This window comes from Ochotona curzoniae, unplaced genomic scaffold, assembly GCF_017591425.1.
Source record: "Ochotona curzoniae isolate NIBS_2020 unplaced genomic scaffold, NIBS_Ocur_1.0 contig_2321, whole genome shotgun sequence".
Lineage (NCBI taxonomy): Eukaryota > Metazoa > Chordata > Mammalia > Lagomorpha > Ochotonidae > Ochotona > Ochotona curzoniae.
Genome location: NW_024465421.1, coordinates 6716502 through 6741326, shown reverse-complemented (window position 1 = coordinate 6741326; position 24825 = coordinate 6716502). Strand labels below are relative to the sequence as shown.

The 24825-nt window shown below is 53.5% G+C and overlaps 1 protein-coding gene across 11 annotated transcripts in view; it reads left to right on the top strand.

Moving 5' to 3' along the window:
* Positions 1-24825, top strand: part of CUX1 (cut like homeobox 1) — a 290730-nt gene that overhangs the window by 57085 nt on the left and 208820 nt on the right. For 10 of the 11 annotated variants that reach the window (XM_040972860.1, XM_040972857.1, XM_040972858.1 and 7 more), the window contains exon 2: positions 19037-19147. The exons of the other annotated variant lie outside the window; for it this stretch is intronic. In XM_040972860.1, the coding sequence (XP_040828794.1) occupies positions 19037-19147 (111 nt within the window). The remainder of the gene's footprint in view (positions 1-19036; positions 19148-24825) is intronic. 11 annotated transcript variants of the gene reach the window in all.

Sequence of the window (24825 nt, the reverse complement as noted above, 5' to 3'; positions counted from 1 at the left end):
AAGGCAAACTTACTATGCTGCTACACCGGCTTTCTCCTCAGTCAGTCTCTGAACTTCAGCTCAGAGAGGCTGCCGTCTGGAGTCTGAGATTGCAGCTCCTGACTCAGTGCAGGGTGCTATGGGAACCTGGAGAAAAATACCCCAGTCCCTGCCTTCCCATGACCATGCCTGGCATGGTCACGAAAAGAAGCATTGATAACCCGGACACTAGTTGAGAGTCGCTGGGACCAGGGAGTGGTGCTGGCTGGCGTCGGAGGCCAGCCAAGGAAGGCGTTGGAGGCAGTGCCATTTACAGTTGAACTTGAGATGATAGGATTCAGGTAGCACCTTGAGGACAGTAGCCCTTTATTTCCTGACAGGTATTCAAGTGAGCAATGACTTTCAAGCCCAAATAGGTGAGATGATGCCTGCCTGTGTCTGCTGTGGATTCCTGTGTGTTGGGCTTCACTTGGTGTCCTGTTGGGTTGCCTGTGAGGCATTGCTGTCAGCTGGGGTCCTCCTGGCTGCTGAAGCCCCCGAAGGTGGAGCAGTTCCCGCCTTGGCTTTCCCTCTCTCCCCGCCCCAAATCAAAACCTTGTTGAATGACTCTAGTCCCGGGAGCATCTTTTTCCGTGTGTTTGCTCAGAGAACTTGGCCACATTACAGACTCCTTGCTGCGCGCTGGTGGGTGGCAGGCTGAGGGGCTGGGGCCAGGAGCCATGTGCTGGTCACTCATTCAGGTGTCAGCGTTGCTCCTTCCCGTTTTGCATGATGAGGTGGCAAAAGGCTTCAGCACATTTTGGTTAAGACGACACAAGCCGCTGTTAGGCGACAGCAGCTTCCTTCATTGGCAAGACCGTGTCTTCTACTGGATGTGGTGTTCCAGGCTAACTGTGGACGTCCAGGGCAGAGAGGCCCACTCCCACCCGGGGCTCTCACAGTGGGCCAAAGTAGACGGGCCCGTCGCATGGAATGATATCCACAGCCTGCTAAAGCCCACGGATATATTTCACAAGGGTGTAGCATCCTATCAAAACACAATATTGAAAAGTCCTCTCCCTTCTTGGCAGTCTGCTGCTAACGCTTATGCATCCAGGCTAAAGTCAGTTAGAACCTGTGCCCCTTTGCCCAAAGGCTTCTTCCCCTTGCCTTTTTTTTTTTTTCCCTCACAGAATTTTGTGCTGCTACATCTGTTTTTTTGGTTTGATTAGGCCCTACAAGGAAATGAGGTAAAACTATATTTAAATGTTGACACTATTAAAGGGCGTAGAGGTCTGCCCTGCACGCCTCTCCTAGACTTCGAGATGGAAGGCAGGAAAAATTCACTTGAGTAATTGTTGATAATTAAAACCAACAGGGAGTACATCTCCAGAGCCTCCCCTCTCATTCCTACTGCAGACTGCCAGCCAAGGTGAGCCGTAGGCCTGGACGTGGCTGGCTGCCGGCTTCTCTGGTTCTTTTCTGCATTCTCTTCTGCAACCTTCTGCAGGTTGTAGATTTCATCATTCACTCACACCATGTAATGTTGGTTGATGATGTATTTTGTTTTCTGAGAACAACCCTAACATACCCTTTCTTTGAGATCCCTCTTCAGGTTTTAATCTAGTAAACAAAACCACATGTGAACTAATTTCCTTGGGCCTGGAAAGTTTTGGAGGCACTTGTTCTGGGATGGTGGAATTGAGCATGTAGGCCAGCGACATGGGGGACTCTGAGTTGAGTATGTGTCTTGGCCACAAGTGATTCCCCTGCCTGTCATGTGTGGTTTGTGTACCCTGTGAGTGGCCGGTATCCTTTTCAGGGCTGAAAGTTTGCCAGAGACCCTGATAATCAAAAGTAGAGAGGCCCAGCTGTGCCCACCGTGGGCCGAGAGGGAGGCACAGGGAGTCCTCCAGCCAGCTCACGCTCCTGGCCTGTCCGTTGGCTGGGTTCGTCACCACCAATCAGCTTTGGGATGGGGATTGTCAGCACTATGTAAATGAATGGAGAAGGGAAAGTGCGTCTCATGCAGATCATTTCTATGTAGATAATTTGCCATAAAAATTTATACTGCAGTCCTTAAAACCTTCGGAGATTTAGTCTGTCTCGGGAAAGGTGATTTATATGGTATTAAAACACTTTTTATGTCCCAGTCCTTTAGATTTAATGTTTATTGCCTATAAAAATGAAATCTTCTTGTGGATATTTAAAAGTTTTGGTGCTGGGTGAAATATAGATTGAAGTTAGACTCGGAAACGTTCTGGAGATGTAAATAAATGGCAAACCTCTTGATCCCAAGTCCATACCGCTGCCTCCTGGGCCTTGGCTCTGCCTTGCACACCTGGAAGACTGCGGGGGTGCAAGTGTCTCGTCGCCATGGTGATGCTGCCAGGTGGGAGGACGTCTTTAGTGGGGGATTGTGTCGGGTTCTTTTAGTTAGCTCCCAAGTAAAGAACAGTTATAATTCCTCGGGAAGCCACTGCAGGTGCAGCCGGGGTTTCATTCAGCTCCGTAGGACCTGAGCTGGAAATAACGGCATGTGCATTGGCAGCGTCATGCCAAGTGCAGAGCCGTCGCTGGGCTCTTGTGGTCCCCGCTGGCACCAGCGGCAGGCTGCAGGCCTGGTCTTCCACAAATTGCCTTCACCTAGAAGCAAGCCTGATTGGACTGTCAAGCCCCAGTGGAGTATCTGCAACCTAAAGAATGCCTTGCCCAGCCTGGCCCACCCAGACACTCGCTCACTCAGCTTTTGCAGCAGCTGGCCAAGCGCTCACACGCTGGTACGAGGGCCTTGCTGGGCCACCTGTCCCAGCTATATTCTGGGTAGCTTCATGGAGATGCTTATAGAAATTGTATGGGAAACGTTTTCCCTGTAGGCTTACAGATCACCCAGCAAGGCCACAAACCATCATCCACTGTGTGAGCCTGGGCCAGGGTGTCCCTGCTTGGGCTGGGGTGCTGGTTCCTCTCTCAGTCCTGGAGGGGCCAGGAGAGGTGTTTGCCCAACAGGCAAGGGCTTGGCAAGCAGTATGAGGTGACTGCCCCAGCTTCGCAAGGGCGTTCCTTGGGGATGATGAATCCAGTGAGTCCCAAGACTGATGCCCTGGCTAGGCCCTGCCCTCAGAAGCTGTCACAGGTCTTGAGTTCTCTGCCAGAATCAGTGACAAGATGATGGTGTTGGCCTACCTCCTGTGGGGGTGACCACGGTGGCAGGATGTGAGGGTGTGGGTTATCGGAGACTGTCATGCAGGCTCTAGGCCTCAGCTCAGGCTGCTGTCTGCTGTCACCGACTGGAGCTGCAGGCAAGGCAAGTTGTAATGGAGGAAGTTTGGTGGCAGGCAACAAGGAGCAGACGGTGTGAGCACAGGGTGTGAGGCTCATCTTGTCCCATCACAGTCAGCGTTGTGTAGGAAAGACTAGCTCTGCTCGCCTGCCCTCGACAGCTCTGTACGCTCAGAGGCTCTCTGGGCTCACCCTGAACCCTCCTCTGCCAGCTCCAGCTGTGCCCTCCGGAAGGGACATGGGCATGCAGCCTTGTCAGTGACGCCCAAGCCCACAGCCACGGCGTCTACTAGTATTTTAGGTATAAAGCAGTTGTTGCAATTAATTCCAAGTCTGAAATGTGGCAAATTCTCAGTCATGGAATTAACAGGTGTCCGATGAGAAAAAAAAATTCACTTGATTAAAAATAAATCTGGGAATAACGCTAGGAGCCTGGAGCCGTTGTGTCCACAGCAAGCTCTGTAGCAAGTTGTCTTGCCATAGAGGATTTGTGTGCCCTTTGAATTTTCAGGGAAAGTACACGTTCATGCTGGACACAGATATCCCACCATCTCCTACACAGCCAGCTGACAGCCTGAGTGACAGACACGTGGTCCTTTGAGGTCCTGGGGCTGCACTGCGAAGTCCCTGAGCCCGTCACCTGCAAGACAGCATGCCATCACTGAGTTTCTGGAATGCTTTATATTTCAGTCTGTTTCTGACGTAGTCTCGAACTCCGTATGCCCATCCCTGACCTCATCATTGACTTTGGGCCTTCTGTGAGTTGGGTTAGTCCATTGAGAGTGAGGAGATGAGAGCAGGGCTGTGTATGTGATGTCCGCGGCGACGTGCGGAGTGCATGAGATTCCTACCAATGAATACTGAGTCATCCTGTCTTCTTTTTCTTGGTGCAAACATCACCACATGGGTACACACCCAACCTCAGTGACCTCACCCTACCTCCCCCATGTGTGGCACAACTGGTCCCCAGGCCCCCTGCTGGCTTAGCTACAGCAGTGAGAGAGGCTGAATGAGCAAGGACTTCCTCCTAGTGCAGTGGCCTTGAGGCTTTGCCCGTTGGTGTGTATGTGTTTCTACAGACTCCCTGAGTGCCTGCTCTGGGTGTAAAGGAGCAAAAAGATGGATTTCATCAGGAGCTTTTGTGAAAATCCAACAAAACCAAACATCCATACCCCAGCCTCACTGCGGTGGCCGCGTCTGCAAGGAACTGGCCGCCTCCCTCTGACCAGCGGTAGTTGGGGGCCCCCCCGCTGCCCCACCAGGCCTTTCTGGCAGCCTGAGGGAGTCAGGGATCCAGCAGGCTCAGGTCTCTACAGGAGGAGCAGACGCACTTGGGGGCCGGGGAAGCCCATTCCCTTGCTTTTAAACCGCAAGCGCCTTTTGATAACTAGTAACATTGGCAAGCAGAGTGATTGAAAACATGTGAGAGGTAACTGGATCTAAGTTGCAAGTAGTAAGCATTTGAGAAGTTTTCCCCAATGTAAAAGTTACTCTTTAAGAGCCTTAAACTAATAAAAACAAGGAAATTCCATGTTACGGCTGCCACTCGGCCTTTCCATTTTTATTCCAGAAGTCAGATTTGACAGGTCAGCTGCCGACTGGCTCGGGAAGCCCAGCGAGCGTTTACAGCAGGGCGCCGGGAGCGCGCGCGCTGGCAGCCGTGGTGACGCTGTTCCATGCCAGGCTCATAATTCCATTTTAGTAGATCCTATTTTCTCGTCTCGAAGCCGCTTCCTGTATTTATTTTATTTGCTGAAGCTGGTTCAGGATTCTCTTAGATTTCAGTTCTTGTTTCTTTCCTGTGTCTTGATGTCATTGCAAACTTTATTCCGTGGCCCCCTTCTCTTATAAGGTGTTAAGGCCTGACATGTCACGGTGTGAGCCTGTCCCCTGTCTTGTCCTATCCCACCCGTGGCCTCTCCATTGAGCTGCAGAGTGGCCTGTTGGTGGTCCCTTCTCCCTCTAATCTGGTCTCCCCACTGCTAGTACAGTGAGCTCTCCAAAGCCTTGCTGTCATTCCTAGCCAAGTCCATGTTCACGGTCTCTGCTTGGTGCCTTATCACAACCACCCATCTTCCTGGGTCTACCTCCTGCCTTCCTTTGTGACCCAGTAGGTACTGAGTGACCACCTTGCCAAAGACCCCAAACTTTCACAATTGCTTATAAACAGGGCAGTAGCCACCTTCAGAGCCCTACCCCTGATCCTGGTTGTGGGGTGGTAGTGAAGGGAAGGTGTATAGAAGGCACCCTGGCACCTTCCCCTCCTATACTCACCCTGAGCTTCCAGTGATGGGTGCAGGAAACCCTGGGTGGTCGTGGTCAGCTGCTGTGCCTCCTGAGCACAGAGGCCTGCGTGGTAGAGTGGGCACCGTGACGTCCTGACAGATTTTCACGGGGATTAAAAACAGGGGGCGCCAAGGATGAGTTGGTAAACAGCACTGCAGCTGTTTCTGTGGCCTCTGCCCATTCTCTGCCTTCTGGAATCTTCCCGCCCTCCTCCTCTGACCCACATGAAGTTCCCCTCATCTTTTACTTTTAAATTTTTGAAAAGAATTTTTTTTCTAAATTTGTTTGAAAGAATTACAGAAAAGGGTGAGACAGAGAGCTCTTCTATCCACTGGTTCGCTGCTCAAATGGCTGTAATAGCCCAGACTGGTCCAGGCCAGTCAATCACCACAAACTTCAGCTGGGTCTCCCCCGTAGGTTGCAGGGGTCCCAACACTTGCGTCATCTCCCACTGCTTTCTCAGGCACATGAGCAGGGGACTGGATAGGAAGTGTTGCAGCTGGGACTCGAACTGACACTCATACGGGGTGCTGGCATTGTAGGCAGCGACAACTTGCTCCTCCACAATGCCAGTTCCCTGTCCCATCCTTAAGCCCGCTGACTTGTATCCTTCTGGTGAAGTCTTCTTGGAGCCTCCCAACAGGAAGTCCTCCTTCTCCACTCCATCCCCAGGGCATCTTGGTGTTGTGGAGTTATTTGGCCAACCGTAAGCTCTCAAATGCCAGTGCTGTAGATTGGCTGTTTCATTTCTTGGCCTCCTCGCTTGCCTGTAGCCAGCTCCACAGGGTCTCAGTCTTAAACCAACCAGGGCTAGGTGGGAGCAGAGGTGTCCCTTGGGAGAGAAGCCTAGGGCTCCTGCCAGCCTGACACACTCCTCCCGTATCTTTCTGGCTACGTCCCACCTCTCCATTTGTGTTCCCGCCACACAGACCAAGGTTTCGGTTGTGGCCGCTGCCTGTGGTTTTCTCCATTCTACAAAGACGTGGAAGCCCATGAAGCCAGCCGCTTAGGGTGGGGGATGCAGCTTAGGGAGGGAGAGTCAAGCAGGAAGTCTTTTGTTTCAACCCATGTGAAAGATCTTGTTGAAAGAGGCATGGGGCGTGCACTCCTGAAGCAGGCACAGACCTCGGTCGGTGCCTCCTGGGTTTGATGACCGCAGACATTTTTATTTTAAACATTTCTTTATTTGAAAGGCAGAGAGAGGAGAGAGAGAGAGCTTTTCCATCTGCTACTTTACCCCACCAATGGCTGTAGCAGGAGCCAATAGTCCCCGGAAGTCTGTCCTGGTCTCCCATATGGGTGCAAGGGCCTGAGAACTTTTCTAGGTGCATTAGCAGGGAGCTGGATCACAGTAGAGCAGCCAGGATTCAAAGCAGCGCTGCTATGGGCTGTGATGTTGCCAAGTGGTGGCTTAATCCTCTGTGCTGCAATGAATAAAGGTCTTGATTGTCCTTCTAGCTCCATGGCAGGTTTCTTTATATGCCTGTGGCCTAGCGTGGTAATATCCCTGGTGGTATAGAGGGCAGAGGCACAGGCAGGTGCAGCCTCATTACACTCAGCTATGCATGCCTCAGTGCCCGTGCTGCTGCTAGCTGGGAAGTGAGAAGGAGCCCAGCATTGTTACCAGTAGTAACCGTGGCTTCCTACCCGTGATGGACATGGGCAGGCACAAGCCTGCCTTGCTCTGTGCATCTTCCTCTGATGCTGTGTGGGCAGCATCCCAGCCTCCTGGGCTCTGAGTGTTCATGCTGAGATGTGAGGGTTCCTTGGGAAGTCACAAGAGTTGCAACGCAGAGAGAATGCGGGGCCTGGAGAATATGTTGTTCCTGAGCCAAAACAAGTGAGTCTGATAGAGAAAAATTGCCTTGACGTCTGTGTAATTAAGAACTGACGCTCAGAGTTAGAGGCAAGCAGGTGATGAGGACTTGAACTTGGAGCAGTCACAAAGGGATTGGAATGTTTTGTCATCAACATGAATTTCCTGCCACCAGGAGCCATCCCCTGTGGGGCACAGAGGAGAGAGTGAAGGTGCACAGGCCCCAGGCGTGAAATAGCAACCAGAGGCACTGGCTTGCGCTTGCTCATCATTCAGGGTGGGTTTGAAACGTAGCAATTGGACCTGGCACAGTAGCCTAGTAGCTAAAGTCCTCACCTTGCATGCCACCCGGGATCCTATACAGGCACCAGTTTATGTCCTGGCTGCTCCACTTTCCATTCAGCTCCCTGCTTGTGGCCTGGGAAAGCAGTCAAGGACAGCCCAAAGCCCTGGGACCCTGCACCTGGAAGAGGCTCTTGGTTCCTGGCTTTGGATTAGTGCAGCTCTAGCCGTTGCAGCCACTTGGGGAGTAAATGAGTGGACGGAAGATCTTCCTTTCTGTCTCTTCTCTCTGTACATCTGACTTTCCAATACAAATAAATACATTTTTAAAAAAATTAAAAACACGAGAACAGTTGATCTTGAGTTAAAAATCCCCTTCACCCCGGATATCTTTGAGAAGGTGCTGGCCAGGGTGGAGAGTAGCTGATGGCTGGAGTCACTGTTCTGCCGCCCACAGTGGGCAGCGGAGCAGCAGCATTTCTGGGTAATCTTTGCGTGCCCAGGTGCCCTTGGGTCACCCATCACTCAAGGTGGAGGAGGTAAATGGCCGCTCTTGGCTCCGGCACTATGTCCCACAGCCTGACCTGTTGATGCCCAGCACCCAGGTTTCCTGCTAGCAGCCTGCAGTCCTGGTGCCTGGAGAGAGTGCTTGGGGCACTCACGCTTTCCACCCTACGAGAGCCGCTCTGCGGGGCCATCTGGCCAGCAGCAGCTCTCCACCAACGGTGGCGTGTTGTCAGCTTTGCTCGCTCAACACAGCTCTGAAAAGCTTGAAAACTGACTGCAAAAATGAGACGTCTCAGCTGATTCAGAGGCCTGACCCAAGCACTGTCGTGGCCCTGCCCTGTGTCTTTCGGCGGTTTCTGCAGGAGCTACTCAGCGTCTCTTAACTTTTACTTGCGAGTCTCTAGCAAAGACATTTGAAGAGCTTTTTTGGAGTCTTTATTTGCTAATTAAAATGTGAGAAGGGAACACAGCCACAGGTAGAGTGCTAGTGCGAGGCACAGCTGTGATTAACAACAACAACAGAAAAAACAACACACACCAAGCCCGACAGTTTCCGAATGAGGTTACCAGCACTTCACCTGTGGCTGCGATCGCTCGGAGCTCTCACCAGCCAGCCAGCTCTCTCACACCCAAGCCCACGGCATGCGGAGAGCAAGCAGGGTGGGCAGCAGATTGTGTCACACCAGGGAAGCCAGTGAGGCGGGAGGGGAAGACAGAGGAGGCCGAGGGAGGCCCCGAGGATCACTGGGGAATGGCCGTGCTCCTGTCGTGTCCTTGGGGCAGCCCAGCTCCCTGAGAAGCTGGGGCTAGGCAAAAAGGACGCCTGCATTGCATTAACCAGTACTAATCGCAATCCTTGTTGTTGTTAGGGAAAAATCGACTCTGATGGCAAAAACACTAAGCAGCCAGCTGCCCGCTATGCCCAGGGACCCCCGAAGTGTCTCTGTCCTGGCACACGCACGCTGGGTGGTTTGTTTTGCTTCCCAGCCTGGGTCTACGCTTGGCAGATGTTTGTGGCTGGGGCAGCCCCAACAGAGAGCAGGAGACTGAGCGAGTGAGTGAGCTGCAGGGTGGTGGATTGGCTTTGGCCGCCAGCACTTTCCCAGAGAAGCGGAGAGGAGCCCTTGCCAGAGTGGCTGGTGCCCTAACAAATTGATTCCTGCCAAACAATAGAAACAAATATTTTCAACAGACAGAAATGTTGGCTCCCAAAGTGTTCAAATTAAAGGCTTATTTCTGAAACAAATACTTGGGGAGGAAAAACATTTTTACCAGTGTAGATGAGATCAGAGTTACTCCTTTGGCAGGGGCATAATTATTTTGAGATTAAAACACAACGGTTTCCCTGTCCCTGCCTCGTTTTTGGCTGATGGCCTGGCCCCCAATTTCCTGCAGAAAGGAAAGTGCGTTTGGCCTGGAGCGGAGGGAAGATGCAGCAATGCCATTTCTCTCCAAAGCCTCAGCTTTGGGGCCACCCAGAGCTGGATTCTAATCCTGGCGCCACCTGCGGCAGCATGATTTGGGCAAGGCCTGTCAGTTGTGTAAGCCTCAGGGGTCCCCCCACTTTTTTGACACCCCCCCACCCAGTCTGTAAGATGAGTTAGCAAGAGCCGCTTCCTCATGCTTCCTTGATCTGACCTCAGGACCCCAAGAGTCATTCTCAAGCAGCACCATTCCCCAGAACATTCGGAACAGGTGGACTGGGCTCTGCACCTGCAGACAGAGTTGCCATGCATAGCTGCTGAGCTCCAGAGGTGTGGAGTTTAACTCACACTGCCATAGACAGCTAACTAATGGCTGGGTTTCTACATGGTGCAGTTCCGATCTTGGCTGTCGTTCCATGTCCCAAGATCAGTCATTCGGCTGTTGGGTGAGTCTGTGTGAGATCTTGGAGTCCATCTTTACCCATCCCGGGTATGGTATGCAGTCTGTCCTCTCTGAGATTCCCATTTGTCCCAACAGTATGTTGTTTCAAATCGCAAAACAAGACCCCCCAAATGAAGGGAGCTACTCCCGGGACGTCTGTGAGCAGGGGCAGGTCATATGCATGTAGCTCCTGTTTCCCCCCAGCTGTGAGCTCAGGGCATGTAATCCTGGGGCTGCTTCTTACCTGGTTGATCCAAGGCCCATAGGAGGGGTGGTGTTAACAGCAGACTGTAGCTTCTAGGCCCCCTCTGTATCCCTTAGGGTGGGTCCTGCAGGGGAGGGTGGATGCTGAGGACCTGGGGGAGGAGAAAGGCAGAGACCCAGAGAGCAGAGCAAGAGACCCACCCGAGGATGTGGGCAGAAAGAGAACCCAAACACAGGTCACCAGATACCAAGAACCACACTGCAGGTGGCATGGTGGAGGTGCAGGTGTGGGGAGGCCAAGGTTGCCGATAGTTGAAGAGTGCACAGGGAGCTAGCTGTGTCTGCATAGTCAAGACTGGCAGGCAGCATTTCTGGCTGCTTTGAGGTGCAGCCAAAAGAGAGCGGTCCAGCGTCAGGAATTCCATGTGATGCCATTCAGCAGTAGGGCACAGCTGTCTCAGTTCAGGTCAAGAGGCACTGGCTTGCCTTTGTGTCGTCTGCTTCACCCTGAGCCTCAGTCTATGTCACCAAGGCCTCTCCTGATCTCTGCCATCGCTCATGTCTAACCATTGAGATGAGAGTCTAGCAGGTGTTCTGCATAGTGCAAGACTCCTTGGGTGCGTCTGCCGTTCAAACCAAGCTCTTGGTTTCTCTCTTGTTGTCGCTCGTTCCCGAAGAGCCAAGAAGAGGCTCCTGTGACAGCTCTGCTTTCGGGCGCCTCTCTCATGTGCCAGTTTATTCAGTTTCATTTTCTCAGCAGGTAATGGGTACCCTTAGTCCAAAACCAAAGTCTTATGCATCCCAAATGGGTACATCCGCTCTGTCCCATTCACTCCACTTGAGTCTTCATGTTGGTTTCTTGGGTCGGGGCCCACGCAATCAGAAACACAGCCATCCCTAGAGAGGCAGCAGTGGGTAATGAGTATTGATTCAGGAATATCTGGGATTAAGAGTTTCTCATCATTTCACCTCACAGGGCCAAGAAGTGTGGCCTCAGCATCAGCTGGACGCGCGACTCCACTGCTTTGGGTGGTGGGAGGAACAATGCTGGTACTAGCACTTGGTCTCCCTGCAAAGCTGTGCCATGGGTCACAGATGCGAAGGCTGAGTATCAGAAGAGTCACTTGAGGCTGGGTCCCTGAGTGAGAACTGCAGCCATCTCTCTCTGCAGCCCTCTCCCAGTAGTGAGCAAAAGCCAGGCATGGCCCAGGACCTGACCAAGGGCCCAGTCTTTCGGTGCCCTCAGTTCCTGGAGTTCCTGTCTGTGGGGTGCAGGGAGCAGGGCCGACAGCCATGATGGATGCCTTCTGGATCCCTAAGTTAGCTTCTCACTGCCTGTGCTTAGGAGGAGCAGGAGGGCAGGTGGCCCCAGCCCCACCTGGTGGGTGAGGGGCTGGCTGGAGCCCAGGGAGGGGGGCTGCATTCAGACAGCTGCGGTAGGAGCCACATGGGCAGTACGAGGCAAGTGCGTGTTGCCAGCTTGGTTGGTGGGGAGGGCTCAGGCAAGGAGGGAGTGTTTGAGCAGAGCTCTGCAGTTTCTGTTGATGTAGAAGGAAAGGCTCACGGGAGTCCAGGACAGACCCCAGGGAAGGCCAGGAAAGAGTGGGGTACAGGTGGCTCGGACCTGAGCCATCAATGCTGCCCTTTTTGAGCCTGTGTTAACTGGAAGCTGGAGATCCAGAGCAGGGATTAGCTCAAACTAGCCCTTCTTATGTCATGTAGTAGCCTGGCCATCTGGGCAGCCACCACCCCACCACACACACACACACACCAGCCCCCACCTGTCTGTGTTTGCACTCACTGTCTAGCCATTTCCTTTCCCTCCTGGCCACCTGTGGAACATACATCAGCACACACCTGTGCACACACACCTGCCCGACCTGGGTGGCTGTCAGTTGTGACAGTTCTGTGGGGGTCTGGTCCCCGTTGTTGCATGTCTGCCCCACGTCTTCTGGTATCCCAGTCAAGGCTGGTAGATCATTGTGACTCTGGAAACTGGATTCCTGGATGGGAAACCCAGCTCGGGCCCATGTGTGCCCTCATGGGGCAGATGGCTGTAGCCACCATCACTCAATCTTGGAGTTGCATGGTACTGAGTCAAGAAGCTGTGTGTGCGCAGACCAGAGGATCATGTCAGCAAACTAGGTGACAACAACAAGGTCAGACCTGGCCCCCAAACCCCCAAATACCTTGCCTTTTGTTTCCTTACACCTCTCTGTGGAAGCAACTTGACTGTGCTATGTAGAGAGAGGATAGACATTTTGCATTGACAAGTATGTGTATGTGTGCATATGTGCGAGCTGTGTATTTGCAGTAGATGTATTTTGGAGAACTGATTTAGGCATTTCTAATTGGCGTTTCCACCCACATCTCAGCAGGCCTTGAATTGCCACTTGGCCTCTGATCCATGTGGTTTGTCTGTGTCTCTGTCGCTGTCCCCAGGTGGCTGCTCTGCAGAGCACAGCGCAGATGGGCATATTTGATACAATCTTGGGGACCATGTTTTGGCTTGCTCTTTCTATCTTGCTCATCTTGCTTTCAGGTCTGCCTCATCCCCTTTACTGGAAAGCAGGCGCCTGCAGACCAGGATGGCTTCTGGGCCAGCCACCTCCCAAAGCGCCTGCCCGGTCAGAGGTGCTGGTGGCAGAATGAACTTGGGGCTGAGGTCAAGTGAGTGGATCTGGCAGGGCGAAAAAATTAACCTTGGCAGAGCACTTAGCGTGCGTGCAGCCAACTCGAGTGCATTATCTTAATTATCTCCAGGGGCGGGAGGTCATGCGATCACAGCCACACAGGCTGTGAGGGATGGGGCCTGGATTGCAGCCCCCCATTGAGCTCTCTGTGGCTGTAGAATGAAGGGTCTTGCCAGGAGGGGGGCAGTGTTGGAGGAGGCTGGTGCTAGGGCCCAGGCCCCTGACCCATTTCCAGCTTAAACATCATCCATGCACCCGAGTGATTCTATTGTTGGAAATGAACTGCAAATGTGCCGAGGTCTGCCCTTTGGACTCATCTTGCCATTACAGACGTTTCCAGAGGATGCGCTATTTGATGCATTTGACAGAAAATCCTCCTAGAAAGTGGCAGGTGCACTGGATGAAGATAGAGGGGGTGAGAAGGAAAGGTCTCCCCAGGCTCCCATGGTTGGAGCCTCCCCAGTGTGGGGGTGCTGGGGCACACGTGCCTGGCTGTGTGCAGAGAGCGTGTGCTGGCCTGGTTGTCTCACCAGCCTGGCCTGGCAGGCACTGCTCTGTACACCTGGGAAGGCAGCGAGTCCCAGTTGACCCTTCACATCCTCGGAAGACTTGATGCCTTTGTTTCTTCCACAGTTTCTTTTTAAATCAGCAGCTAGTTTTTGATCTCAGTCTCTCTTAAGGATTCATTTATTTATTGAAAGGAAGAGTGACAGAATGATTATTTGATCTCCCATCTTCTGAGTCACTCCCCACCAACCCACAACAGTTCACAGCTAGACCAGACCGGCCAGGAGCCAGGAATTTCACCCGGGTCTCCCCCATGAGCATCAGGGGCCCAAACACTTGGACAAACACCTGCTGTCTCCCAGGAGCATCAGCAGGGGAGCTGGATCAGAGGTGGAGGCAGACCTGAAACGCAGGCACTGACATAAGGCACGAGAGCCTCCCAAGGGGTGACTTAACCCACTATACCACATGGTCATTTTTAACACATTGCTTTTTTTTTTTTTAAAGATTTATTTATTTTTATTACAAAATCAGACATACAGAGAGGAGGAGATGATTCACTCCCCAAGTGAGCGCAACAACCGGTACTGTGCCGATCCGAAGCCAGGAGCCAGGAAACTCCTCCAGGTCTCCCACACGGGCGCAGGGTCCCAAAGCATTGGGCCGTCCTCAACTGCTTTCCCAGGCCACAGGCAGGGAGCTGGATGGGAAGTGGAGCTGCCGGGATTAGAACCGGTGCCCATATGGGATCCGGTGCATTCAAGGCGAGGACTTTAGGCGCTAGGCTACGCTGCCGAGCCCAACACAATGCATTTAAAACACCACCAGCAGTTGTTGGAGAAGCTGGAGACTTTAGTTCTTAGGAGCCTGGCTTTTGGGACATCTGTCAGAAACAGAAAAGACGTATCCTGAAGTTGTCACCCGGAAGGCTAGCAGAACTCCTGGCCTATATGGTGTTCTGTTTCCCAGATGGGGCAGGTGTCAGTGGCCAGCTGTGCTAGGCGGAGCAACCTTGAGGGAGTAAAGAGAGCGACACCTACTTCCTTGGTACACCTGCGCCTGGTGCCACGGCCCCTGTTGGCCAACCTAGCCCAGGAGGAGTGGGAGCAGGAGGGCTCTTCACATGGATGGGGCCAGATGACTGACTGGAGCTAAGCTGAGCAGAAGGTGGGCCATGTGATCTGAGCCAGAGTGTCACCGTGGTCCCCATCACTTCTGACATCTTGCTACTCTGCGGTCACCCTGAAAAGTGCTGTCCGGGTCAGACACCTCAGCAGGATCGCAGCTCTATTTTGTGACCTTGCATTCCTCCAGGCCTGCCTGCTTCCTGTCTCTGGGATCCCAGGGTCCTCAAGGGTTGCCTTCCCCACCTTCTCTGGGAGGCTGTGGGGGAGCTTAGGGGTGTTTCCGGGACTGAGGCCTCTGACTCCTCCCAGCTCTTTTTTTTTTTTTTTAAGATTTATTTACTGTTATTGGAAAGTCAGATTTACAAAAAGAAGGAGAGACGAAGAGAAAGATCTTTCATCAGCTGATTCACTCCCCAAGTGGCCACAACAGCTAGAGCTGAGCCAATTGGAAGAAGCCAAGAGCTTCTTCCGGGTCTCCCTTGCGAGTACAGGGTCCCAAGGCTTTGGGATGTTCTTGACTGCTTTCCCAGGCCACAAGCAGGGTGCTGAATGGAAAGTGGAGCAGCCGGGACATGAAACGGTGTCTATATAGGATCCCTGGGTGCATGCAAGGTGAGGACTTTAGCCCCTAGGCTACTGTGTCGGGCCCTCCTCCCAGCGTTTTAACTTGAGACTGGCTGCACAGCTCTTTGGGTGAGCCAGTGACAGCTGTCATTTGGACAAAGGATCTACTCCTCTCACTTTTCAGATTTTCCAGATGTTTTGGAGAGATGGACAGAGCTCCTGGCTGCTGGTCCATTCCCCAGATGCTCACAGTGGACAGGGCTCAGAGCCGGGGCTCCCCTCTGGGTGTCAGTCACGCAGCAGCTGGAGCCGTCTCATCCTGCCTCCCAGCATGGTTGGAACCGGGAACCAAAGCTGGGGCCCAGTCGGACACTTTGATGTGGCACGCGGGCATTTTAGCTAGCATAGTAACTGTCAGACTCGGCTCCCTTCTCCACCACTGCCGCCCGCAACCCAGAGGTGTCTGAGCCCATGAAGACACAGGTTCACATGCTATGTGGTAGACATATCCTGTAAGTGTATTTTTAGAACTACATGTCTGAATTTTTTTCACCTTTGCAGAATTTTTTTTTTCAAAAGGAATACACATTGCAGTTTTACAGGTGGATAATTCACGGAACAAAATAGTCAAATGATGCAAACTGTAGAGGAAGGCGTGCCCCTCACCAGCCCTTCCTGGGGTTAAGTGCGGATACAGGTCTCATGGGCCACTTTGCAGAGCCAGCCGGAGCCAGCAGGTGTATAGCTGTTGCCTTAAACAACGCTAGCTTCGTTTTACACTTGGCTATTTTTGCTGAAAATTATCCTGACGATCATTTGCCCCACACGGTGCGTGTGGAACTGCGTATGCATGTGTGTGTTTTTTTTAAACCATGGCAGAAGACTCCGCAAGTTGCCATGCCAGTGTGCTATTGCTGGACCTCGACATCGCTTCCATTCCCCTCCTCTTCTTCGTGTATTTCTGATGTTTCTTCAGCTGTGGAGCTGCTCCGTGCTCCTTTAAGTCGCATCTCACGGGCTGAGGGGTGGTCTACATTTCAGATCCCATCCCCCTCCCCTCTTCACCTGAAATCCCCTTGTTCACGTGCCAGGATGGCTGACACTTGGAGTGCAGTCGGACCTTGGGGATAATAAAGCACTATTTGGCTCGTGTTGAGTAGCTTTCCCGTTGCGTGGTTCGCACAGCCTGGGAACGCTTCAGTCTCCTTCCACAGGATTTGGGGTACTCTGGTTTTCAGGTTCTCCCCCACCTCACTCCCCTAGCACACCTATCAAAGATCGCAAACCTTTAATCTGACTGGCCCCATCTGGGATGGTGGAAGCTCGGGTTCTTTCTCGCTGTGCCAATCTGTTTCCGAGGTGGTGGGTGGCGGCACCATGTGACATTCAGAGATCGCTGTTGGGTCCTCATGCCAGGATGCATATGGCTGCAGGGCCCCTGGACGGGAGTGCCATGTGTCCCCACAGAGTCCTCAACTGCCAGCAGCCAGTGGTCCCGGGCACACTGACTGTACAGCTCCTGGATCCAGGTGGGGCTACCCTCCTCCAGGCCACCTGTCCCCATTCATGGACCTTGTAGCTGGTGGAGCAGGTGGGGAGCTGAGGGTCCAACATACTCCAGCCTGCTCCCTGCATCTCTTCATTTGCGCCTGATTTGGTGGGAAAGTGGGGGTTGGGCCAGAGACCCCCTCACAGTTCTGCTGTACCCCCAGCACTGGGCAGCAGATGCCCACTGCCTGGCTGAGCCCTGGCCAGAGACCACCCCCCCCCCCCCCCCCCCCCACCCCCCCCCGCTGCTCCTGGGGACAGAGGCCAGGAGGAGGGGTCCCCGCTGAGAGAGCTGCCAGCGCTCTCAGCCTTTGCGGAGTTCTCTGTGTCTGTATGTGACTGCAATGAAACATCAACTTCTTTGCTTTTCTGTCATATTTCAATATTGGCTTTTTTCCACCCTTCTTTAAGTCTCCCTTTTTATAACTGGGTGCCGCTGCTGCTTAAATATAGACGCCTCAGTCCTCCTCCTTAGCACATTGTTTATGTTCCCGAGGAGCCTTCTGCCTCTGCGGCTGCTCGCCTCTCCCGCGCGCCCGCCCGTTTTCCCACATTGCTTCCCGTTGCTCTTTTTCCCCTGCCTTCCCTTGGCTGAGCTGGCTTTCCAATGTGGTCTATCAGAATGTTGTGTGTTTCCCTCTTTTCGGCAGTAGCTTTGACATCTGTTCTTGAATGCCAGCCCACGGTATTCTTTTGGGGGCTTGTTTGCCCAGGATGCGCTCCACTGCCAGAGATACCCAAGGGGAGAGCGTGGCGTGGTGCTATCTCTCCCCACCCACCCTGTCCTCTCCTTTTTAAAACATTCCACTCCCTTCCACTCCACTCCCCCCTCCCCTTACCCCTCACTGCTACCTCCCCTTCCATCTCCCCCCAGCAACTGCCTACACTTTCTGAGTTGACAGCACGCCGGCAGTTTGTTCCAGCTCTCTGTCGTCCTCCCTGGCTGCGGGCCACTCGTAGTGGTACCAGCGAAGCAGCTTCTCTTAAGAGGATTGAGAGCTCGGTGGCTTGTCTCGCCACCAAAATGGAAAGCAGGTGTAATTTAGAGAGTTTGCAGGGGTGGGGCGGTGGAGGATAAGACCCAGCGTGTGCCCAGGGGCACGTCTTCATCATTTGCTGTTCTTGTCATTGAGCCTTTGATTGATCCAACCCTTGCTCTGTTGACTACATCGTGGTGGTCTCCACCACTGAGTGACAGCATGCAGCAGCCTCCTCCTCACTGGCCCCTGAGTTCTAGGGCAACCTGTGCTACTGTGCCTTCAGGAAGCGAAGTGGCTCAACGGGAGAATGGTGGTACCAGCCACATGTCCCACTATGAGCCTTGGCGCACCATTCTGTGCCCATCTGCCACAGGCTGGCTTGGAACAGATCCTTCTGGGAACTTAGCCCCGAGCTTCCAGAGCCAGGCATGGGGGGCTCTGGAGCTGTAGTGCCTGTTTCTGGTAGGTGAGCAGAGACCTCAGGCCCTGGCAGGTCTCCCTCTCAGTGGTCCCCAGAACTCTAACGCCAGCAGGTAAAAATGGCTTTGGGAATCACCACCATGTCTAGATGCATTTCTGAAGAGCAGACATGATCCTGAATATCTTGAGATCTGCCCTGTAAAGGTCGCTGTTGCAAACTAGCAAAAGTTCATGGTCACCACTTTGCTGTGTGACCTGCAACAAACTCACAGTGAAAGAGAGTCACTTGTGAGGACACAGGTTCTCAGTGCCACAGCATCAGGATGGCCCCTGAGAGCCCCAACAGCAGTAGAGGGACAGAGCCATGGGAAGCTGCCAGAGGAGGCACCTGCTAGGGACAGACATGGGGCAGCTCCAGGCAGCACGTCATTGGAGCACTGGCCTGGCTGGTTGGAGTGAAAAGAATGTGGCTGCATGTCCTGTTGTCAGAGCCGATTTAGCTGTGGCACATGTGCATAATACAGCAAGCTGAGCCAGTCTGCTTTCCTTAAACCTGTAGGATGGCACAGGGAGGTATGGGGTGATACAGATGAATGTGGACCAGTGAGGGTTGGCGTGGGTTGGTGTGGGGTAATACAGATGGATGTGGGCCAATGAGGGGTGGCATGGATTGGTGTGGAATGGCGTGGGTGGGTATGGGGTGGTATGGATGGGCATGGGGTGAGTGAGGGGTGGCATGGATTAGTATGGGGTGGTGTGGGTGGATGTGGCCTGGTACAGATGGAACTGAACCAGCAAGGGACGGTATGGATGGGCATGGGATAAGTGATGCATCCAATCTCCGTGGCACGCTCCTCCAGTTGCTTCTCTGGCCCAAAATGGGTAGTCGCTGGAGCCACATGGGGTCTCTCCTCCAGGGTTCTGGTCAGATGATGCGAGTGTAATGTTTTCAAAGTGCAGTTACGACCTTTCTCTCCCTTCCTCCTCGCTCCACAGAGAGAACTGGATGCCACCGCAACAGTACTGGCGAACCGGCAAGATGAAAGCGAACAGTCGAGAAAGCGGCTCATCGAGCAGAGCCGAGAGTTCAAGAAGAACACTCCAGAGGTGAGCGGGGCTGCTGCTGAGCTCTCGTTGTGGGGGTCTCATTGTTCTAGGACAGATTCAGAAGATGGGGTTGTGACACCAAGCAGTGCTTTCCTCCCTGTCCCCAGCTCCGGCCTGCTGGGGTCATGTGCCACCACACAAAATGGAAATAGTCCAGCCAAAGCCAGCTGCAAGTGTCAAACACGTTGGGTGTGTTGGCGTGTGGCCAGGTGCGCGGGCATGTCAAGTCCTCTCACCCAGCCCACCAAGGGAGACTACAGATGGAGGGGTCCCGAGGCTGCTTCCCGGAGCTGAGGGTGTAAGTGTCTGGGATTAGCAACATGCTGGGCCTGCTAGAAGCTTGGAAATGTCCCCTCCAACCTTCTCGAAGCAGTGTGAACAGGGCCAGAGCTGTGCTCCTTCTGTGTCCGCGTTTTCCAGTGTGTGTTTGGGGGCCAACGTGTGGAAGGACAGATGGGTCCCTTCAGCCCTGACCAAAGGTTGAGTAGCACTGTAGGAAGCCTGAGGGTGCCAGGCAGTTGAGCCCATTGGGGAGGGTGCAGGAGCAGTTCTCATGCTCCGGGCTCTCTCCGCACCCTCTGCCCCGTGCAGGCCTGGCACTAGGGCGTGTTTGTTCCTTTTGTTAACTTGGGACTCCCATGAGATGCGTCTAAATCTTGTTCCTCCTTGCAAACCCAACACTGCTTTGAAAAGCAGTTTCAGCTTGAAGTGTTCCAAAAGTCGGGTTGTAATAACAGTTCATCGTTTTGCAAATATTTATGGAACACCTTGCATGTGCCAGCCGGGTTTGACCCTAGGGATAAAATTCTATCCCTGTTTTTTTTTTTTTTTTTCAAGATTTTATTTATTTTTATTGGGAAGGCAGAGAGACAGAGAGAAAGATCTTCCATCTGCTGATTCACTTCCCAAGTGACCGCGACCGCTGGAGCTGAGCTGATCTGAAGCCAGGAGCCAGGAACTTCCTCTGGGTCTCCCACGTGGGCACAGGGTACAAAGGCTTTGGGTTGTACATAGCTGCTTCCCCAGGCCACAGAGATCTAGATGGGAAATGGAGCATCCAGCACATAAAGCGGTGCCCACCTGGGATCCTGGCACATGTAAGGCATAGATTTTAGCCACTAGGCTATGGTGCTGGGACCCCTATCCCTGTTTTAAAAAGGTGTCTTGTCTCCCTCCTCAAACAAGTAGAACATAGAGATGCCATGCTTAGTACTAGGCTAGCACAGCCAGCACCTTTGCCCTCAGCTTCAGCTACAGAAATGCTCTTGGCAAGGACGTTGCAAACACCCTGGGGTAAGCCCCACTATGGGGCTCAGCAATCCTTATTGTAAACAAACAGCTGTGCTTTTCAGCCCAATTCCTAATCTTTAAAATATCGATCATCCTAATTTAGGGCTCTGTCTCCTGAGAAATGCACCTGTGTACAGGTTCTGCGTGGCAGGTCTCGCTGGCATCCAACTCTTTCCATGTGCTCTGCCAGCAACATCACAGGCGGGTCCTCCCTCAGCTTCCTCCTACTTGTGCCCTGGGTGGGAAGGGAACAACCAAGGAAGGAGGAGCCGGAAGTCCAGAGTGGGTGACCAATGAAGGCCACAGCCTGCCTGCTAGGCGGACAGCTATGCCGAGGCCTCTGGGCAGGAGATGGATGGAGAGGTGGGGCTCCATGAGGGGCTTCACAGGCTGCTGTGCGGCCAGGCACCTGCGTGCTGGGTGCAGCTCTCCCTACTGCCCAGGGCTGTGCTGGCGCACAGGATGAACACGCAGCAGCAGCAGCAGCAGCAGCAGCTTTCTGGCTGCCTGGGGCAAGTGTGTGTAGATCGAGAGCCTGGCGTCACATACCCTGGGAGTTTCCCTTTGCCTTGCCCTGCATCTTTGTGCTCTGCAGGGACCAGGAGTGCAGGGTGATCCTTGGATTTCCTACATGAGGATTCTGTGGTCTCCCCCTACCCCAGGTGAGCCCCTGGGACAGTGTGGGTAGTTCCCATTAGAGAACATGCGAGGCAAAGCTATGGGGTTCCTCTCTTCCCCCCAAGACCTGGCTCTTATGCTACTCTTCCCTCTCAGTGAGGTTTTGCTTGTCTCCCGGGACCTAAGCTGGCCTTAGGGATTCCACCCCGTTTCCTAGCCACACTGAGCCCCTGGACTTCTCCCCGCCCAGATGTGTCTTTGAAGCTGGGAGCTGACTTGTGGTTCCCGCTGAGGGCTTTGTGCTCTGTGGGAGGGAATCCATTGAGTAGAGGGAGCCCCCCAGGGGCGGGGGCTGCCGAGGCTGGCTTGGTGCTCCTGGAACGCAGTCCTTGCTTCAGGGCCTGCTGTGCCTAGGTGTGCTGCCCAGCTCAGACCACACGAGCAGCCAATGGTGTGCGGCCCCCAGAGCAGGCGTGGGGGTGCATGCTGTGTTGTCTGTCCTGGTGAGGACGGGAAGAGGCGGCCTGAGCGGGGGAGAGGCGCATTCCTGAGCTGCAGCATCGTGCTCGTAAATCCATCCTCCTGCCTGCCTGGCCGCCCAGTCCCTAGCCCCAGCTCCTTCCTGGGCGTCTGTCTAGGATGCTTTGCGTTAATTTATGTCTCCTCCAAGGCGGGCCCTGATGACGCTTCCTTGAGGGATGTGAGCTGTGGGTCTGGGGCAGCTTTTGGTCCCTTTCCCCCCGCCCCCCCCCCCCCCCCGTCTTTTTCTCCTGAAGGATTTTTGCTGAAACATTTCTTATTCTGTGGAGAGTGACTCTCCCAATGCTGCCTGGCCCACACTGCTAGTGATTCTTATCTTTGCGTCACCCTCCCTGGCTCCTGCCCACAGCAGCTGAGCTGACCTGTGGCACTCATAACCAGGGAATGTCAGTCCCTGGTGGCCAGGCTAGGGAACCGACTCTCTTAGTTCTCACTGTCCCCCTCATCCCCCTACCCTCTGGTGGACAGAGGTCACAGCCCCCAAGTCTCCGGTGCCAGTACCTGCAGGCCTGGGTTGTGGCAGAACACATTATATGCAGCTGATGGCACTGTGTGTGTGTGGGGGGGGGTGGTTCTGTTTCCTAAGTGCCAGAATCTTACTTTGCCCTCTCCGTCGGGCCTGGGGTGGTTTCCTGATGTCTCCATCCTCGAATAACAGCTGTGAAAACATCAGGCCCTGGAGATAGACCTTGAGGAGGAAGCATGCGTCCCTGTGGCTGTGTTGTCAGCTCCTCCAGACTCTGGCAGGTGGGCTGCGGGGAGGGCGTCTTCCCTTCCTTGACCAGGGTGATCCGTTTTTGAGGGGAGCTGGACCCGCAGGACCCAGGCAGAAAAACAGAACAAGGGAGGACACTTGTGAGGTTTGGGGCCCACTTCTCACTCCCCGTGTGAGGCAGGGGCGGCGGGCTGTGCGGGGTAGTAATATATAGTGGTGGCCCCGGCCCAAATGCATTTAGTCACTACGTCTGCGGCCTTTATATAGACACTGCACGGTGTGACTCACCCTGGAAAAAGAGAGTCACACAGTTGCGATTTCAGTGGACACTACAGACAAGCACAGCCTGAGAGGGCATAGCTGAGGGCCCCTCTGGGACAGCTGGGGTCGGGCTAGGGTGTGTGTAGGGGGATCCTGACCTGTGTGACCTTGTGGAGGTCCTGGGCGGGACCGATGACTCCGATGGTCATGTCCAGGGATCCTGTGGGTTAGCCCTCATCGTTTTAAAGTGCTCAGCCAGCATGTGGATCCTGTTGCCTGCCAGCTGCCGTGTTTGTGTGAGCCTGGGGCTCTGTTCTTTCATCAGTTCGCAGACCACGAAGGCCCAGAGGCCACTTCCCTTCACCATTCAGGTGTCGCTTTGGCATCAATCCTTAGGAGACTCCAGGCCCACAGGCGCTGAGGAACAACCCCCAAGCTCGGCTTCCCTCCAGTTGTGCAGGGCACACAGAGCAAGGACCGCAGCTCAGCTACATGGTTTTTATTCAGCAGCCAGGGTCCCCAAAAGCTCGCTCAGCTCAAGGCTTTGGTCCCATCCGTCAGCTCTTATCTCTCAGCTGCTTTCAGACGTCAGATTCCAGGCTGCTTTCTCTGTCCTGGGAGGCTGGGACTGAATGTGAATCCCACAAAATCCAGTTTGTGAGCCCTGGGCTTCAAGGGAGACCCAATTCTGTTTGTTGTCTTTGGCCCAGAAAAGTGAAACTTTGGGTCATTAGTGAGCAGTGAAGTGAATCTCTTAAGCTTCTCTGTGCACGCCAGCTACTGCCGTCAGAACCATGGTGTGTGGTCCCTGGAGTCCCTGCAGCCCCCCACTCTCTGCTGAGCCCCACAGGGTGGCCTCTTGGTCCCACACGTTGATGCAGCAGCAGAGCTGGCGTTGCCTTTGCTTCCTGCATCCCATCGCTTCCTTCATGACCTGGCAGTTTGTATTGGGCTATTTTAAGCATCACCGACAAACTCTCCAAGAGCATAATGGCTGTCCCTAGGAGAGTGTAGGTTCATGGGGGTTGGAGTTTAAGTCCCATGACCTTGCTCGGGTTTTCTGTCTTAAGATTGACCTCACTTTTATTTATCTGAGAGGCAGAGAGAAGGAGAGAGTTCTCCTATGCATTAGTTCAGTGCCCAAATACCCGCCACAGCCAGCGTCAGGCCTGTTAAAGCCCGCAGCCACACACTCCATCTGGGTCTGTCATGGGGTCGCAACCATCCCCTGCTGTCTCCCACAGTGCACATTAGCAGGGAGCTGGATCAGAAGCAGAGGAGGGGCTCAAACCCCAGAGTCCTATCTGGGGTGCAGGCAATCCCACTGTGCCAGGGTGCCCACTCCCGAGGCCCCATTTTCTCATCTAAAATCATGGGAGTGATGATAACTACCTTGTGGTTACTGCCAGGCAGGTGAGTTGTGGAATGTTCTCTGTAGCTTTGGCAAGCAATACAACAAGCTTAATAAACAGCATGCTATGTGCATATTCCTAGAACTGACCCCAAAAGGATTTTATATCTGTAACTGAAACAAGTGCTAATTTTTTAAAAAAGATTTTACTTGAAGGTCAGAGGTATAGAGAGATGTCTTCCATCTGCTGGATCATTCCCCAAATGACCGCAGTGGCTGCGACTGGACTAGGTTGAAACTAGGAGCCAGGAACTTTGTGTGTCTCATATAGGCACAAAAGCCCAAGGCATTGAGCCATCTTCCACTCTCTTCCCAGGCCACAGGCAGGGAGCTGGATCAGAAGTGGGTCAGCCAGGACTTGAACTGGTGCTATGCCACCACACTGGCCCTACAAGAGCCCAGTCCACACCAAAGCTCCGGGGTAGACTGTAGTTTCTCTACATTCAACTATGGTACAAACAGCCCAACCCCTACAGGCATCTTGGCCATCATTTCTCTCCCTGCACCCTCCGTGGAATGGAGGCAGCTGTTGCTGGGTTGCCTTCAGACACCACTCTCTGAGCATGGAACCTCAGGTGACAATCTACATGCAGAATGTCCCTCTGTGAAAGGACTCGAGGACTTGGGTAGTAGAACTCTGTCTCAGCCACTGCCCTTGCTGAGCACTTTTTTTTTTTTTTAAGATTTACTTATAATTTTTATTGGAAAGTCAGATTTACAGAGAAGGAAACAAAGATCTTCCAGCCACTGGTTCACTCCCCAAATGGCCACATGGCCAGAGCTGAACTGATCCAAAACCAGGAGCCAGGAACTTCTTCTGGGTCCCCCACATGGGTGCAAGGT